Below are 19,664 nucleotides of genomic sequence, written 5' to 3' on the forward strand. Positions count from 1 at the left end.
TTTGGTCCCCATTACCCACATGGTGGACTATTACTATCCCTACTCAAACCCAGGAGCTCCAACCTCCAAGGTCATCAGGCATGCACATGGTACATTTCCTAGATGCAGACAAGATACTCATTTGCCTAAAATGAGTAAATACATACTGTAAATTGAATTTTAAAAGGAGTGTTGGGCATCTTCACAGGCTACTGAATGATGTGGTTATGTGCAGGGTATGGTGAAGGAAGCTTGTTGGAAATAGGTGGTGGGCATACTAGGATTTGAATCGGTCCCTGGGTAGGCTACCCACCTTAAAGGCCTCTGATGGAGAAAGTGCTCTGCTCAAACCTGGGAGGGGGTTATATGGGCAAAAGATAAGAAAAAGAGAGGCTGACTATATTCCAACTCCATGTGAAAAAAAAATGTAGTGTAGAATAGGGAATGCCAAAGAGAGCCGACAGAAGGCACAGCTGTGAGTGACTATTCAGAATTAGAACTGACAGGACATAGTGACGGACTTAAGGGAGTGAGAGGTTGAAAATGACTCAGGGGTTTTCTGTCTGAGTGACTAGAGAAGGGAAATGTCACAAATGGGAGACAGAAGGTACAGAAGGATGTGCTTGTGACTGAGCTTATGCTTGTTCTGTGTGATGTGCAAGGAGATAACTGCATTTAATTCTGTTTCATGCAGACTGAATCAAGTATTTGTGCACCCTGATATACAAGACAGTGTTTGTGCTGAGGAGGGTGTGAGAGCTTCACTGTGCTTCCTAATCCTGAGCCCAAAAATCTCACATGTGCCATCACCATGAATGACAAGTACATACACACACACACACACACACACACACACACAGAGAGAGAGAGAGAGAGAGAGAGAGAGAGAGAGAGAGAGAGAGAGAGGAGAAAGAGACAGACAGAGACAGAGAGAGAAATTTACATCATTCAAAGTCAAACTTTTTCTAAGTCTGAATTTTTCTCTGAAATGGGAGGATTTCTTGAGCTCATGAATTCAAAGCCAACCTGAGGATTCAGCCTGAGCAACATAGGAAAAGTTGTGTATATGTGCGTGTGTGCGTGTGTGCGTGCGTGTGTGTGTGTGTGTGTGTGTACATGTACACGTGAAGAAGTACCCAAGGAGGTTAAAAATCCACTCCACACATTTTCAACCTTAATTAGAATTTAATTACATTACTCCTCTCCCCTTTCCCCTCTAACCCTCCCCTGACCCCTTCCTTCAATCCTTGCTATGTCTATTTTAAGGTTCCCACTGCTTCACAGGGTAACAGATGGTAAGGACAGCTCTTTTACACTGAATGGGCAAGCAGTGTTTTCTGCTATGTTTTTTTTTTTCTTTTTTTTTTTTTAAATCAAAGAAAGAAAATGAAAGAGGCTTTCATTCCCCTCTCTGATCCATCTAGTCTCTATTTCTTTGTATTAGTTCAGTTTGCTGTTATTAGGGTGGGAAACAAAAGAATCTATCTAGGAATCACTTGTCAATTGGCACTCATCAATCACATCATGGTTCAAGATTTGAAAAACAGTTTGTGCCAATATCCAAGATGTAGCCTATTTTATGCATGTTAGTACAGTAGATTAGAGACTTCCTACAAATCACTCCTAGAACTGCAGGTAGGGAGAGGAAATACAAGTGAGAATGTGAATTATTTTTTCAGAAAATCCTCTTAGAGAAAAAGATAATGTATATCCCAAGGTGACATGGTAGATTTTTAACAAATAACTAGTGCAAATATTTTAGGATTAAAGAATAATGCTCATTTCTACTAGGAAAAACATAACAAAACAAAACAAATAAAAGTCTGCTTACTTCATTAAAAAAAATCCCATGTGATATGTCACCCATTAAAACCTTGTATATCCTTCCATCTCTCAAATGAAACATCATCCATGAATTCATTCTGCCGTGGGTTGATGCTGGAGAGATGGTGGCTTCCTCATTGACTTTAGCTTGTGTCAGTCACATAGGAATGGGCTTTTGCACCAGTGCGAATGTCTTGCCAGGCCACTCCCTGTTGCAGAGTGCAAGGTTCAGCTCTGAGTATGACTGTGCTTATTGTTCACCTCAGGCAGCCTGCATGACGCCTTCCAGAACTATTAGTGATAAACAGTAAGGCTGAAGCTTCCAGAGATGTACCAGCTTGATGATTTTCATCTATAACCTTGTATGTGGCGCCCATAGCAGTAGGGTCTTACCAACACATTCTGGAGAGTATTTAAGGCAATGGCCGTAGCCTGAAATGTTCAGAGGTTGGTGGGAACTCGTTGGCCAACAACTCCAAAAGAAGCAACCCATTCCTGGCACCAGGATGTTAGTTAGTAGCCTCTGCTCTCTAGTAGAAGCACTATTGCCATCATATAGGATCTGTGTATATATAATCCTATATATTGTGAAATATATATGATATATGGTGATATACATGTGATGATATATAATGATACATATATTTGAAGATTCTATAGAAATTGGCTTTCATTTGTTTTTGTCAGCATCTTTTAATGTTATTTATCTCACCCCATACTCCCTCTTCTGCTGTACTCTCCACTCTCCAACACCACATTAACCCTTCCTATTCCATCAACTCCCTTTGCCCCTTTGTAGTTCTTTAACATAGCCCCTTAGTGATTTCCTGACCTCTATGGGTGTTCCAAATGAAACATCCATATCTAAATATTTAAAGCTAACATCCAGACAGACTATATACACAGGGATATTTGGGTAGTATAAATTACTCTTACAGGCCTTTTTTTTTGATATAAGTTTGGGGGGTTGGGAAGGGAGGTGGATCTAGAAAGAGATGGGGAAAGGGATGAATACCATCAAAATATGTTGTAGGAAACTCAAAACTCTCAAAGAACTAACACAATTTTTTTTTAACAGAATGGCCCCTTAAATGGGGACCTCTTTCTCTAACCTGTTAGTGCCTATCCTTGGACTAAGGAAACAGTATCCTTCTGTGGATTCTCACTTGAAAAATTCAAATAAATTTCCTGTAGTGATATTTCTGGATTCATAATGATGGCTCTGGATTCTGCCTGCCTAGAATCAAATTCTACCTTCATCATTAGAGGATGTATGCACACAGACATGCAATTGATACCTCCGGGCTTCAGTTTCCTTCTATGCAAAGCAGAGACAGTGATGGTATTTGTTGACATTTTTGAGGGTTACATGCACAAGTATCTGAAACAGAATAATTTATAGAATAAGTTCTTATGAACAGAGTCTGTAGCTCAAGGCAAAGACCAGATGTTCTCTTGAGATAGGCCATAAAGCCTAGCAGATGTGGACTTCAGCTAAGGTGTGTGATGTTCTTCTCTTTGATGCTCCCACATAGCGGGTCCCACCACTACGTCATCGTCTTCTTCCTTTGTGGCTGTGATGTCTCCAAAGGATGAGAAAAGAAGGATCATTTGAGGGAACACAACTCCCTGCAAGACTTTCTATTCCTGTTCTTTTTTCCATCTTTCCTAGGATAACTCTGAGCCCTATCCTTAGAAAAAGCCCCGAGCCTTTCACTCTCATTGTCTGCATAGCTACATTCTCTTGTTACTGGGGGCTGCTCCTTTCTCCTTTCAGGTCTCATCCATCTTCTCTGTAACCACTGTCATTATTTCTCCTATTAATAACCATGTCTGGTCTATTTTAATCATCTACTAATTGGTCCCTTTCTCTCCAGGAATACCCTACCCTCATCCATTATGTATACTTCCTACAGATTCATTATCCAGAAGCAGGCCTTTCAAGTGGGGTAGCTCCATGTTCACACACTTTCATGTCCTCCTTCTGAACGAAGCTGGTATCTAGAGGCTGGACTTTCAGGACATTTGTAAATTGGCCCCACGCATCTTTTGCAGCTTTGTAAGCCAGACCATATACCAAGGCTGCATTTGCCTGGCTCACACTTCAGAACTTGTGCTCAAAACAAGTTTTGTGCTCAAACTATTTTCTCACCCTAGGGTTCCATTATCGTTCCTTCTTATGTGATTACAACTCATTATCAAGTAAAGATTACAAAGTTGTATATATATATATAGATATATGTAGTCACATAATATTTACTTATGTTACAAAGTACAATTTCTAGCTTAGTTAATTACGTAGCCATGGACTTAGCCATCGTTTTTCCATAGAATCATCTTTTATCTTGTACAATTAAATGATAAATTACTTGAAGGCAATCGAATATTTTATGTTATCTTATGAGGCCTCATTTCCTTTCCTCACTCTGTAATTTAGTACAAGGACAAAATTATGTTCAAAATTTATATTTCATGTAATTAGAGAAAAACTTCAGATAGTATAAATCATAAAATTCAGGAAGTAAAATATCAAGTATTCTTGGCCTTAACAAATTTCCCAAATCTACAATTTTAGGATGGATGCTATTTTTCTATGCTTTCTCAAAATAACTAGAGGCTATTTCCTAGCCTTGTGATGTTTTCAAATGGTCTTTCTATTTGTAAGTAAGCTACGTCTATTTAATTGTTTATATTTCTAATATTGTGTGAAAAAAATTAATGAATGTCAAAATACATTCCATGTTTACAGGTTACTGAAAAACAATTGGAATTAACATTACTAGATGTTATATAAGACCTAAAGGATCTTCTTTGGCATTCTATCTCTTGAATATATATAAAATTATTATAAATTATTTAAAAGTTAATGTGAACATCTCCTGGACCGAACTTCATTTTTAAAACTCATAAACATAAGCCATAAGAAATGTTAATATTGGCGTTATGATTATTATTATTATTATTAAGTTACTGAGCTTCAGAGCATAGCCTGGTTGCTCTGTGAATTATTGCTAATCCCTTTGCATCTCTACAGACTCATTTGTCTAAATGTGAATGGTCTGCCTATGCCACAAAAATGATGGTAGTTATACAAAAACAGGAAGCTATTGCCAAAGGAGAGTCTCTACTCTCTGGCTGGGACTGCACTTGCACTGAGAGATAATGCTAATGAAAAGGGAAGAAAGAAAAGATCATCCTAGGGCCATAAGCAAAGTGTGCAGAACCTCATTATTTGTATAGTGAAAAATCATGATGATAACTACACAAATATACTCACTTATTCTGTTTTCAACAAATATACTGCAAGTTTATCTGAACTCTTCATTAACTTTAGATATCATATATATCATATCAACCTGTATTTATCCCATATATATCCCATATATATCACGCATACAGCATATCTCATATATACCATAAATAAGACATAAAATATTTAGGTAATAAATATATCTTATTTATATTAAAATAGATATATATGCAAATATATAATGTAAATTAATATATATTATATAATAAAGTGAACTTCAGTCCACTGGTGTTCACATTAATTTTTACTCAAGGAATTATCACGAATCTCAATTAGTCATCATTTACTGAGCATAGGGGTACATAATCAGTAACTCTGGGTCAAGTTTGTATGTCCCCATCATTTGAGGAAAATTCTTAATGCCTATTTCCTAGACTTCCTGTAGATGCATGTTAGGGAGGATTTTATATTCAACAGCATAGGCATCATCTCTTTTAATACTATCCCTGTACTTTCTACTTCACTCTGTTTAACAACAAATATACACAGATGAAAAGATGAAACCTACACTGTTCTGGACTGGCTAAATACTTTTTCAAATTATGCCTGTATGGGGATACTTAAGATCTAAATGAAAATAATTGTTAAATGAATGAGGTTACAGGCAGGTAGAGATTATCCACTGTAACTTTAGAAAAATAGATGAATATTTATATAGGGCTTTATATAGTATACAATTCAACTTTTTCAGTATATTCATTTAATTTCATTCATAAAACTTTAAATGCCAGGCCACAGAGGAGGACAGTACAGCTAGTCCTGATGAGACCTGATAAGCTAGGGTCAGATGGAAGGGGAGGAGGACTTCAGTGGACTTGGAGAGGGGCATGGGAGGAGAAGAGGGAGGGAGGACTTAGAAAGGAATAAGGAAGGGAGCTACAGCTAGGATACAAAACAAATAAACTGTAATTAATATAAAAATTAATTTAAAAAACTTTAAATGGGATAACATGAATTTTCTTTGTTTTATCAAGATAATAAAATGAGGATGTTGAGCGGTGAAACAACTGGGCTAAATTACTCAGTGTCCTAGTTTGCTTTGTGGGGTTGTAATAAAATATTTGACCCCAAAGCACTTGTCGCTTTGGCAGAATACCCTGGTTTGGTTCCCAGTGCTCATACAATAGTTCACAACCACACATAACTCCAGTTTTACGGGATCCAACACTATCTTGTGCCTTTTGAGGTTACCAGGCATGCACTTGGTACATATACATACATGTATGCAAAACATTAATTTATATAAACGTGAGCAAAAGCAGCTTAGTGGAGGAAAATGTTCTTTCAGCTTACATGGGCAGGTCACAATCCCTCACTGAAGGATGTCAAGGCAGAAAATTAAACAATGACTCAAGAAGACACCATGGAAGAACTCTGCTTCCTGGCTTGCACGCTAGCTTATGCTCAGATAGCTTTCTTATGTAGCCCAAATCTACCTACCTGCCCCCCATGGTCACATCAATCATCTACAAAGATGATGTTTCACAGACATGGCCACAGGCTAGTCTTACTTAGAAAATTGTCTAGTTGAGATTTCTGCTTCCAAATAACTGTAGATTGTGCAGTAAAAACGAGCCAGTGTGCCCTGTAAGACAGCATCAGGGCAAACATTTAAAATCCATGCTTTGGGAGCATATATTGGCTCAGTAGTTAATACACTTACTGCTTTTGCAGAGGACCCAGGTTCGGTTCCCAACACTCACACAATGACTCACAACTACACATCTCCACTTCCATGGGATCCAACACCTTCTTGTGACTTCTGAGGGCACCAAGAATGCACTTGGTGCATTTACATATTACAGACAAAACATTCATACACATGAAAGGAACGCATGGAATTATTATTATTATCGTTATCAGCAGCAGTAGTGGTAGTGGTAATGGCAGTAGCAGTAGTATTTCAAAACAGTGTCTTAGTATGTAGCTCTGGCTGTCCTATAATTCACTATATAGACCAGGCTGGCCTTGGATTCACAGAGCTCCACCTGTTTATGCCTCCCAAAGTACAGGGATTAAAGGCATGCACCACTACATCCAGCTAAAAATCTAATTTTGTAAAAGTAGACATTTTTAACATTTAAATCAAGGGTTTCCTGATTCATTCATAAAACAAACAAAATCAGAAAATTCTTCTCCTTGATCATGTCTCAGTCTAGTTTCTATTCTATAACACAACACCAGAGACCCATGTCCTGTATAAATAGGGATTTATTTGGCTTATGGTTCTAAAAGCTGACATACCCAAGGACACAGTCCTGTCATCTACTTAGCATTTGACAGGGGTCTTTTTGCTGTGTCCTAACATGGCAGAGGGTATCATATACTGAATAAGAATGAGCATGCTCAGTTAGGTTCTCATCATCTCATTGAGCCAATAATGCCAATAGTGCACTTTATCCCTATGAGTTTGTCTAAACAAGATTACTACCTAAGAGGCCCTACCTGAAAACTAACATGCATGTGGAATTACTTTTCTAATGTATGAATTTGTTGGGTACACATTCAAACTACAACATTTATAATACATAATAATTACCCTCATAGTTTGAATTCATCTTGTTCTCATGATCCAGTACCACCCATTACAACTGCTGGGAACCTGAGTGACAATAACTGATAGGCAAGTTTTTTCCTTCCATATGGAAAGTAAGAGCATATAAACCAAGTCTCACCTGAAAAATAGGCCTGATATGACACTGCTGTGAAATTAACCCAGTCAAATGTCTATGTGGGCTTGTACAGTCAGTGTCTTTAGGGCGTCTTCTTAAAAGCTTTTTTTTTTCCCCATTAAAAAAATAATCATTTTGTCTAAAGCTATGTGAGGAAAATGAAAGGGGTAAAGAATCACTGAGTGCCTGCTTGTGACAAGCCCTGGACATCAGGTTTAAAAGGGACCTATGTATGTGTGCTCACTGACACAGCCAAGAGAGAATAAAGTACAGGAACAAGAGAAGACATTATGTATTGAAGAATAAGGCATCTGGTCTCAAATGTTCTCTATACACATGGAGAAAGAGAGAAGCAGAGACAGACGGAGATACAGAGAAACAGACAGACACAGAGACACAGAAAAAGAGGGAGGGGGAAGGATGAGGGAGAGACAGACAGAAAGCTCAAGAATGCATCAACAGGCCCTCTGTTGTAATGATTACCAACACAGGACGGCATAGAATCATCAAGTGGGACCCAGTGTCAGAGACAGTCCCTGCTCCCTTGTTAGGAGTCCCACAAACAGACCAAGCTACAGAACCATAACATATTTGCAAAGGACGTAGGCAGACTCTCTGGTTGTCATTTCAGTCTCTATGAGCCTCTATGAGCCCAGATTAGTTGATTCTGTGGGTTCTCTTGTTGTGATGGAGACCGCTCTGGTTCCTACAATCCATTTTCCTCTGCAGGATTTCCCTGGCTCCAACTAATGTTTGACTGTGGGTCTCTATATATGTTTCCATCAGTTGGTGGATGAAGCCTTTGATGAAGACTATGCTAGGCAAAAGACTATTCTTTTGCCTGCTTTTGGGATCCTTTTCCTTCCACTGGGTTGCCTCATCCAGCCTTACTTAATATGAGCGGAGGTACCTAGTCCTATTGCAACTTGATAGGCCATGTTTGGTTGATATCCCTGGAAGGCCTGCCCTTTTCTGAAAGAAAAGGAGGAGGAATGATGAGGGGGAGCTGGAAGAGGAGAAGGGACTATGGGAGGAAAAAGGAGGGGAAATAGCTATGAGAGTGTAATAATATATGAAAGAAGAATAAATTAAAAATGTAAAGATAAAGATAAAATTTTAAAAAAGACAGAGAGAGGGTCCAGTGCTACCAACAAGGCTAAAATGGTGAAATTCATCAAGTGCTAGCCAGCTCATGACAACACTTAACACTTTTATAGAACTGAAGATTTAATGTCCAAGAAATTAAATGATGCATCTTCCACTGAGCATGGTAAAAGAAAGAAACACAATGTTATTATTAACAGAGTTACAGCAGAAAAGAGGAGCTCTGGAAGACTTGGTGAATTGGCATGGAATGATGTGCATTAAACTGCAAATCACAAAAAGAAAAGGGAGACTATGAAAGCCACACTTTTTTTTTAAAGTTCTGTCACTTTCTAATTATAACCACGAATTGGAAATGTCAGTGTTCCTCGTATTCTTTATTTGCAAGTTACTGGCTGTTCTGATTTCATTCAAAATGACAAAAAAATAATAATTATTATCTACTTGGATCTCTCATTGCTTCTAATATCAATAGAAAAATCTATATTGATCCCTACTGCTCGCAGTACTAGGATTATGACACCACAGTGCCTATCCCACATTGTGTATGAGAAAATAAAAATGCATTGATTTTGACAAAATCATCTGACTAAAAATAATACATGGAAAATACATTCCAGAAAATTACATTCATTTGTGAAAGAATACATGGCTAAAATATTCTTTGCTTATGATAGACATGTTCTATTTCTTTGTAACTAGATTTTACTTAGTAAGAAATATATCTGTTTAAAGTAGAAACACTTTGTTATACATTATTAAATATTCATTTGCTTGGGAGTGTCAAACAATGACAGAATTATTAAATCTTCTGTCTCAATAGAGCATCATAATAGTAGATAAAGCACAAAATGAAATTGTTTAAAATATGGAATCTTATGAAGCAAGGGGGAGATAAAAAGACCTGGAGGGGACAGGAGCTCTACAAGGAGAGCAACAGAACCAAAATAGGGGTCTTTTCTGAGACTGAGACTCCAGCCAAGGACCATGCATGGAGATAACCTAGAACCCCTGCACAGGTGTAGTCCATGGCAGTTCAGTATTCAAGAGGGTTCCTTAGTAAGGGGAACAGGGACTGTCTCTGGCATGAACTCAGTGGCTGGCTCTTTTATCACCTCCCCCTGATTGGGGGTGGGGGAGAACAGCCTTACCAGGCCACAGAGGAAGTCAATACAGACAGTCCTGATGAAACCTGACAGGCTAGGGTCAGATGGAAGGGGAGGAGGACCTCCCCTATCAGTGGACTTGGAGAGGGGCATGGGAGGAGATGAGGAAGAGAGGGTGGGATTGGTAGGGATGAAGGAGGGGGATACAGCTGGGAAACAAAGTGAATAAACTATAATTAATATAAAAAATAAAATTTAAATAAAAAAGGAAAAATCTAATATGTTCATATTTTATTTATTTTTCTATCCATAGGTATTTTTCTTTTTTTTTTTTTTTTTTTTTTTTCAATGCAGTTTATTCAGGAACATTGAACAATCCTCGGACCCTGGGGAAAGCCAGCCCACAGCTTAAATAGCCTCTGGGTAGCCAACCCAGGCGTGCCACGGGGGCAATGCAGATAGGTCCACATACATGGAAGCAAGCCAGATCCTCGGCCTTAGCCAAATGTGGAGTTGTTCCTGACAGAGAGCACTCACCATCGGGAAGGTGGAAGGCGGAAACCAGCTTCATCTTTAAGGCATAGCATTCCGCAGCTCTCTACAGTTCCCCCTTTTTGTTTTAGACGCATCAGGCAAGAGTAGAGGTCTGATCTCTGATATTAGAAATAAATTGGGACTTTGTACAGATGTTCATTTAGGTGTCATCCACCCAAAGAGCATCAGACCCGTCCGATACCTTTTTCTCACAGGCGGGACCTGGGGTATCAACCCGCATGCAATCAGACATGCTCTTCTCTGGGTCCAAAGCGGCTGACCCTGAGTGCAGTGCTTAGCCTCGCATCCAGAGCGTATCATTTTAGCTTTTTATGGTATCCAACCATGCTTGGGGAGAATGTCCTGCTTCAATGGCTGTAAAGGCCTGAATGATCATGGCTAATACTCGAGATTGAAGCCTTACAAGAAATTCCTAAAGTAACACAAACAAGGTGTCTGAAATATTTGGTTCCACATGTATGTTACATTTGTGTGCATGTTTACAACTTTATGAGGAAATACATCAACCTAATTCTGACTCAGGTAACACAGGCAGGCTAAAGGTCACACTTTGCTCTAAAATCTCCTCCTCTGGGTCCTGGTTAGGTTTTATTATCAATTTGACACAAACCAGAGTCATCTGGGAAGAGTGAACTTCAGTTGAAGGATCATTGCATCACAATGGCTTGTGACCATGTCATCAAAGAACTGTCTTGATTGGTTATTTATGTGTGATTCTGGGTGGGCTGTCCCTAGAAAGGTATTCCTTGTCTACATGAGAAGAATAGATGATCATGAGGCAGTGAGCATCCTTCCTTCACAGTTTCTGCCTCCTGGTTCCTGTCCTTGAAGTCTTGCTCTTGACTTCCCATAGAGATGATGGACTGAGGCATGAGATAGCAAGTCAAATTAACCCTTCCTTCCCAAGAAGCTTTTGGTCATGGCCTTCAAATCAGCAGAAAAACCTACTGGAATAATCTATTTTATCATTTGAACAACTTCTGAATTCCACTTGCTTCACTTTATCTCCTTTGACGCACCTACCACGACTATGACCCCATGAGTACCTTAACTTCTGCTTGCCCATTTGTGACTTACACTATGTCATGATCCTTTTTTTCTATGAACGGCTTCTCGGTGAAAGCTCTCCACACACTCAAAGACCTGCAGACATCTCTGTCTAAACCCCTGCTGCCCTTCTCCTCTTTCTTTGGACTCCTTTCAGTTTCTTAAACATATACTGTGCATACATGAACACTACGGGAACTGTTGTATACACCCTTTTCTCTGCCTCCAGTTCACTTCCCTTAACTCCTCACAAGGTTGACTTGTATTTGGCAAACTTCTTTTCAAATGCCCACCACTTCTTAGAGACTTCTGTGGGCACCCTCCATAAATGATTACCCAGCATTGCTTTCTACCAGTCTATTCACTCAGTTAAGGTCCTTGATGTTTTCTTAATGATTCAGATTTCTTCCTATCCGTTAACCTCTGCAATGATCTGGACGATATCTAGAACCTTACATTCTTGTATGTAATCAGTGCATGTAGGTATTTGCAAAGAGAAGAATGAATAGGACAACTCTTGGCAGAGGAAGCAATGAATTGCTTATCTTACTGCACACGTGGCTGACAGCTGAAGATGTCTACTTGCCTTCCTCTTGATACCTCCTTTGCATCAAAGCTGATTTAACATGATTCCCCAGAAGGGGGTGGACCACATCTGTGCTGAGATAAAAATTCAAAAGAGTTTGGAAAAAGACTGAGCAGAAAATTTGAATAAACTTCAGGGGCAGAATTAATAACACAGCTCAAAAGGGACAGAGGGATGAGGGCTCTGAAAATAGGAAAGAGTGAGCTTTCCATGTTGAAAGGATCATTCTTAGTCTCTGGAAGGAGTCATCATGAAGATGAAAAGTCTGCATATAAAGGATGTGCCAAAGGGTTATCTGCTCTTTTGTGTGATAGCAGATACTCTGTCATCTACTGCTCTAGCAAGGGTTAGCTCTGAGCAACTGGCTACATGAAATAAAGGCTATGTATAATGTGCAGAGTTTAAAAAACAAAGTGACATAATGACAGGCACGTCATTCTACACTATCAGAGACAAACTTTGGTTGGGTATCAGAGATGTGATATGAGATGTGAGATATAAATGTATAAGCATATGACCATAATATATGGACACACACATATATATGTGTATATATATAATATATACACTAGTATGGGAATGTTGCCTGGTGATATATTTTTAGCATTTGAGGTTGAGTATTTTAAAAGTAGGTTAAATGTGTACTATTGCAATTTAATCTAAATGATTAAATTGGTCCTGGAACCACATATGTTGGTCCTCAGAAGCCTCTGTGTTATGATTAAGTCTGCACAAAAGCGGTTATTGCTGAAAAAAGCCTTGCCCTTGGTATCCGAAAAAGTAAGCCTATTAAAGGAAAGCGGTGATGGCAGTCTTCTTGTCGATTCAAGGCTGACTCATCCAAAGTGATGGAGAAAGAGAAAAAGCATGTGGCACATGCGCCTGTAGCAAAAGCTTTCCATCCGTCTACCAAACACCAACTCTTACATACTCACTCTGCGCTCAGGATGGTGTTGGAAAAGTCAGCCTGAGGCAGGGTCTTCTGATCCCAGCTCCTCGTTTCCTTCTCAAACTCAAAGAAATCCAGCATTGCTACTCCTTCTGACTTAAAACTGCTACACCAATTCTGTAGATCACCCTCATATGACCCAAATCATGGTTTGTTTCTCACCTCTTGAAGCCATCTCTTGAGTTTTTTATTTCATGTAACATGTTGAATGCCCTCATGAAGCTTTGTACTACCTTGCTTGGGACCATCCTGTTTAGTTACTACATGACTTCGCAACTAAGCTGGATACAGTCTTCCTTATCTTGTAACCACTGGTTTATCCAAATCTCTCCTTGCTCCTTCCTCTCCTCCCCTCTCTCCTTCCTCCCTCCCTCCTTCCTCTCTCTACCTATCTCTGTGTTATTTTTTTAACCCAAAGACCATTTGTGATGTCATTGACTGCTGTACTTACCTGAGTATTTCAGATAACCTCAACTGTATGTTAAATGTATAAAATTGGATAACATACAGATACCACAAAATCACTACTCCAATATCTAAAGTCACCATTACACTGCCCATCTAGATTTGGTTTATATTTTTAACTCAATTTCTTTTTTTTTTTGTTTAGATTTATTTATTTTCATGTGCACTGGGGTTTTGACCACATGTATCTGTCTGTGTGAGGGTGCCAGATCCCTGAGCACTGGACCTACAGACAGTTGTGAGCTGCCATGTAGCTGTTGGGAATCAAACCTGGGTCCTCTAGAAAAGCAACCAGCCTCTTAACCACTATCTCCCCAGCCCTTAACTCAATGTCTTGAGCATTTTGTCTGTCATCCAAGCATGAACATGGTAATTCTACTGAACTGCTTCCTTACAAAGGAAGAAAGTTCTTACAAAGGAAGAAAGTTCCTTACATTCACCAGAAAGTTCTACCCACATGCACTAGATTCTAACTCTCAAACAACTCCTGACAGGTTCTGCATTTCTCCTCTAAGGCCTAATTTTCTCACCAAGAATTATTACAAAAGGCTGTTCTCTGATTTGTCTTTGGTTCTGTTATGTCACATTCATGCTCTATTTTCTCCACTTCTAACAACAAAAAAAGTAACAATTTCATATATATACACATTTGATTATGCTAATCTAATTAAACTCCATTAGTGAAAGCTTCATAACTCAATGCTATGAACATTAAAATTTATACCTAAACTCATTTATGTTGAAAAATAAGCTCTGTCTTAAAACCTTAATCCAGGGTATACTTCATTTTCCAGTCTATTCTAGTCAAACTTTTAAGACAAGTTTTGGTCACAGATATTTGTCAACTTTTTTTTTTCCAATCTACTATCAGAATGACATAACTTTTTCAACTCAGTTATAGCTAAAGTCTGGCCTCAAAAGTTTTCTAACTTCTTTCTGTCCCTTCCACAAATGAGCTTAATTCACAAATATTACCCTCTATAAAAAAGTAAAAATCAACAAGAAACCTGGTATTTAAATACTTCCATTTACCTGAAGAGGAGTCTATTTTCCTAAGAAGAGAATTACAATGTGTAATAAACAGATGAGTAGAAAGAAGGATTCATGCCCAGTACAGGCAGGGCCATCTCTGGCAAACGGTTATTAGGTTCAACTTAAGTTATGATTTATTTCCACAACTATAAGAGTATAAACCAATTTAATTAAAGCAAAAAGAATGATAAAGAAAAATAACCATGCTCTAGTCTAGTATGGTGACTCAAGCCTTTAAGCTCAGCAAGGGGGAGGCAAGCCAATTGCTGTGCGTTTGACACCAGACAGCTTTACACAGTGAATTTCAGGACAGCCAGGGCTACAGAGTCCTCATCTCAACAATCCAAAAAGAAAGAGCTCGGAGGAAAAGAGGCAGAGAGATAGGGTTTGGGGGTAGGGAGAGGGACAGGGCCAGAGAGAGAGAGAGAGAGATTGGAGATAACAATATTTGTTATCTTTGTACCTAATGTTCAAGTGAACATGAACTTTGAAAACAGTGAACCAGTCTAAAGGGAATTGTGCACCGCTAAGATGAGGCTCTGTAACACAGCAATGGCCCTGCATGTGCACAGCTAGGCTTCAATCCCCAGCACTAAAATAAAAGATACTCCACAGACAGCCCAGTGGGTCAAGGGCTTGCGTCACAATATACCGATCTGAGTTCTGTTCCCTAGCATCTACATAAAATAGACTCAGCTGTGTGTTTCTGTCATCCAGTGGAGGCAAAGGCAGGAAGAGCCTCTGAGCTCCTTGTCCAGAGAGTCTAGCTCATGGGAGGGCCCCGGGTTCAGTGCGAAACCTTGACTCCAAAAAATAAAATAAAATAAAAAGGTGGAGAAGAACTATGGAAATGACACAGTATGTAAGTAAGAGTGCCTGGACTCTGTTGCCTGCTTTCTGATCACTCCTCTTGGCAGGGCTGCCTTGCCGGGCCACAGGGCAAGCTGATGCCCTCCATCCTGAAGCAACCTAATGAGCTGGGGTGGGGGTGGGGGTGCTCCCCTTATCTGAGGAATAGATGAGGGAGGGATGGGCCGGGAGGAGAAGACAGAGGGGCCTAAGACAGGGACATAAGACGAATAAATAATTTAAAAACAGAAGATTGCCTTGGGCATGACAAGCTGAGTTCAGATCCCCGCATTTACATAAAAAAGCCTAGCATGGCAACAATGTAATGCCAGAACTAAAAAGCAGGGAGACAGGAGGATGTTTGGGACTTTCTGGTTGGCTAGCCTAGTGTCCACTGGATAGAATGTTAGAGCAGAAGCACCAATATTTCCTCTTTAGAGATCAAAAGTTTTCTGGAAATTACGGAGACTAATTCCATCATAAGCAAATGTTTCCTACAATGAGAGGGCTCCTTCTTTTAAAAGTCCATACACGGTGACACATGCCTGCCCCTCTACTTGGAAAGCTGAGGCAGGAGGATAGTTTAAGCCCAGGATTTTGAGACAAGCCTGAAAAAACAGTGAAATTCCCATGCCAAGATATGAAATAAAATACTATATAGTATACATATATATACTAATACATGAAGAAAGTGTGTGGTATAATCATTTAGGGCATTTATGGATTTTTACTTTTATCAAAGTAATTATAAATCATTTGTACTACGATCAAATCAAAACCATTTTACTCCTTAGAAAATACTAATTATGCCAAATTTGATATTCAAGTCTATTATCGACATAAAAATTTTAACACATTCACTAAGTATCCTAAATTTTATTGTAAAATGTTATATACGAAGGCTTAAGATATTTACAACTATTGCTTATATATAACATACCAAACATAAGCATTTTAATGATCAAACCAAAGGAGAAAGCAGATAGTAGAGATAATACCAAATAAAAAATATCCAATTTTAAATGTGGATTTTGATTAGGTAAGATGTAAAGAGGTTTAAAAATTCTGTAGAGTACAATGGCTTATGCAATGCTCAGAAAAGATTTATATTATACTAAGAAAACATTAATATTTATTTAATTTTGATCATTGCTAATAAAAAACATACTATAGAAGTAGTAGTCAGAAAAAACAAAACAAAACAGTTTTCTCTTCAGAGCCTTTTTTTGCCACTTTATCACTTAATTTTGGCTTTGCATAAAAATATTTCTAAGATTGCTGAAGAGATGTAAAAAAAATAATTCATCTAAAGACACATTTCTGCAAAGGTTTTTGCTATAAACTTTGGAATGAGATATTTCCCAGTAGTAACTGGCTCATAGTATAACTTCTGCTAAGGAAGTTGCTGCTGATTATGCAGTTTAAGGAAATTTTCATCTTTTCTTACTAGGCGAATATGTATATTCTGAAGTTTGAATGCATCATGTTACTCTGCAGAATTCTAATATTATTTAATCTCCCCCAACTTCACGTGGGAAAAAAAAAAGTTTATATATTCAATTTCTTCTCCCACCCTTGATGCTACCCTTTTTTTGGTCACATTCAATTATCATTTTACCTACACCTAAGAATACAATAATAAAGATGAAACTAGATAGACAATCCAGTCTCTTAAGATTGTTCATTGTCTTAAACATTAGAGGGTAAATATTGGGGGGAGACTACCTGTACATTCCTTCTAGACGCTAGCCGGTACCCCATACGTACGATGACTCCTCACTTCTGAGGGTCAAATGATCCCGGCCATATGCATTCCAAAACCAATGTTAGTAATAATAATTTAAAACTCAGAGCTGCTGCTACCGCAAATCATTAAAAAACATTTCCCTCCCCTCTAATTAGTCTGCCTCCTACAATACGATATTAGAAACACACCGCTTAACAAAGATACTTACTCCAGAGCTCCTATTTACAGATAATTTTATCTAATTGAATAGTAGTAGCCATTTTATTTTATGTACACCAGAGAAGCTAGCATATCCACTCCCACATGCAATGCAATTAATACTACTGTGAGCAATGATCTGGGGAAGAGGTGACATTTTCAGTCAATAAAACCAATGCCATACTTACAGTGGTGGTTGCTGGGGCTGGCTTTCAGCATTTCTTGGTGTTTTGCAGGCAGCAGGCTTCGCCATGTCCCTGACAACACACCTGGGGCGCATGATAGACAGCACAACGCACTATTAATTATAAAAGGGTAGAGCATATCTGGAAATTAAACACCGTACTGAAAACACAATCTAAGGCAGGTCTTGGTGAGCCCCATCAATATTAACCTTGGGGCACTGAAAAGGCCCTGTAAGTTGGAATTTTTTGACTTGGGTTTCCACAGGCTCAACTATACCCACATAAATTCTATGCTGGCCTCAATATTTGATTTTCCTTTTAGCATCAATAAAATGATTGTCAGCAGCTTTTACCAAAGCAGAAAAGCTATTGAAAGCCTTGGCCTCACCATGTGAAGACATCTGAGAGCTTAAAAATAGGAACAGCTGCTGTGTTGATAGGTTAAAAATCAAGCAGAATTTCTCTGTGGCTTTGGCTGTCTTACTAAAAGATATGGACTCATTTCACATCATTAACTACCACATAGGCCTTCCTGCTTATAAAGAGAAATATCTTAGAGACCTCTAGATATAACCCCACATTACAAATTCCCTTCAAGCTGAGGAAGAGGAAGAGATGAAAAGCAAGTTCACACAGTAAGTGTGTGTGTGTGTACATGTATAAAAAATATGAAAAACTCTCTGTACTTTAAGCCCTTCATCATAAAATAAATGCAGAAGGTAGACCAGATAACTGAGCTCCAAAGGGCAGCAGGAGTTGATAACCTTATTTTTGTATTATTGGGGCTTAGCACACCAAAGGGATCCATTGGCCAAAATCAGAAAATACCTCCAGCTGAGACTACTTGAATGACTCAGATACTTCTCAAAGCTTTGATGCAAGCACAGCTCTAAATGGAGAGGCCTGATTATAGTACAGAGGCTGGGCATTTTAGATTTTGTAGATGTAAATGCCCTGAGGTTTTAGGATGCTCAAGCAAGCATGAGGCTGGTTCTTAAGAACTTTCTTGGAGATTTGGCTACATTGCTCAAAATTAAGGCCAATTATGTTCTTCCAAAAGATCTCTGGTGAGGCAATGGCAATAAACTGTTTTGTCAGAGGAAATGCTGCATGGCAAAATTCTCCACTTCTGAAAGAAATCATACAAGTAGACACAAACACAAGTCACAGAAATGTGCATACACAGACACACACTGCTCATTCCAACAGCAAGCACACTCAGAAATCAATATGTAAACATGATGGGAGAAGAAAAGAAGCCATTTCAAAGTCTCAACACCTTCCTCCTGGGATAAAGGCCAAATCTGGTATTGCTGAATGTCCAATAGATGGTCAAGAATGAACAGTGAGAAATATCCACAAAACCCACAAAGTCTTGTGCTAGTGTCACAACTTCATAAAGAAGCTTTTCATGTACCAGCATTAAGACAATTTGCAGGAAGGCAGCTGTTAGAAACCATGGGTGAGGGTTTCTCAGGCTTGGATCTCCAATCTCACTTTTACAAGGTGTAATGCCCGGTAACTTAAATTTCATAGCCCTGGAAAAGAGTCTTTGACAATTCCCACTCATCCCAAAATAGCATATGCAAGCCTGCTTGATCTACATGGGCTAGCTTCTGAAAATACCACCAACTTGGAAATTTTTTCGAGAATTGGAGGATCAAAATTCTGCCTTTTCTCCCTTAAAGACCACGTGTTTATACAAAGCTTTGAAATAAGACTACCACATAATGATTTTCTTATTCTTTGAAGTGACTATTTTTCTAAGAACTGCAGAATATTACATACCACAGGTAGTTTTTTAGGCCAAACTTTTTTTTTTGTAACTACAAAGCCATGTTTTTGGGAAAAAAACTATTATCAAATCTCAAGACCTGTGGTTTGGTTTTAAAACTGCACCAACTGGCATATTTCTCCCACCTGCATTTGCTACACAATATTTCTGAAAACAAAACAAAAATTTAATTTGAATTTATGAATTTTTAATATTAATTGAATCATACAACCAGACCACTCTTTAAATACAATACATTTGGAATTGATTTAAATATACATA

General features: G+C 38.6%; 1 protein-coding gene across 26 annotated transcripts in view; it reads right to left on the bottom strand.

Annotated features, from left to right (window-relative positions):
• The window catches only part of Rims1 (regulating synaptic membrane exocytosis 1), a 479,343-nt gene that overhangs the window by 374,268 nt on the left and 85,411 nt on the right, over positions 1–19,664 (bottom strand). For 20 of the 26 annotated variants that reach the window (XM_060369758.1, XM_060369759.1, XM_060369761.1 and 17 more), the window contains exon 2: positions 17,612–17,692. The exons of the other annotated variants lie outside the window; for them this stretch is intronic. In XM_060369758.1, coding sequence (XP_060225741.1) covers positions 17,612–17,692 — 81 coding nt within the window. The remainder of the gene's footprint in view (positions 1–17,611; positions 17,693–19,664) is intronic. 26 annotated transcript variants of the gene reach the window in all.

This window comes from Meriones unguiculatus, chromosome 16 (assembly GCF_030254825.1).
Source record: "Meriones unguiculatus strain TT.TT164.6M chromosome 16, Bangor_MerUng_6.1, whole genome shotgun sequence".
NCBI classification, from domain to species: domain Eukaryota; kingdom Metazoa; phylum Chordata; class Mammalia; order Rodentia; family Muridae; genus Meriones; species Meriones unguiculatus.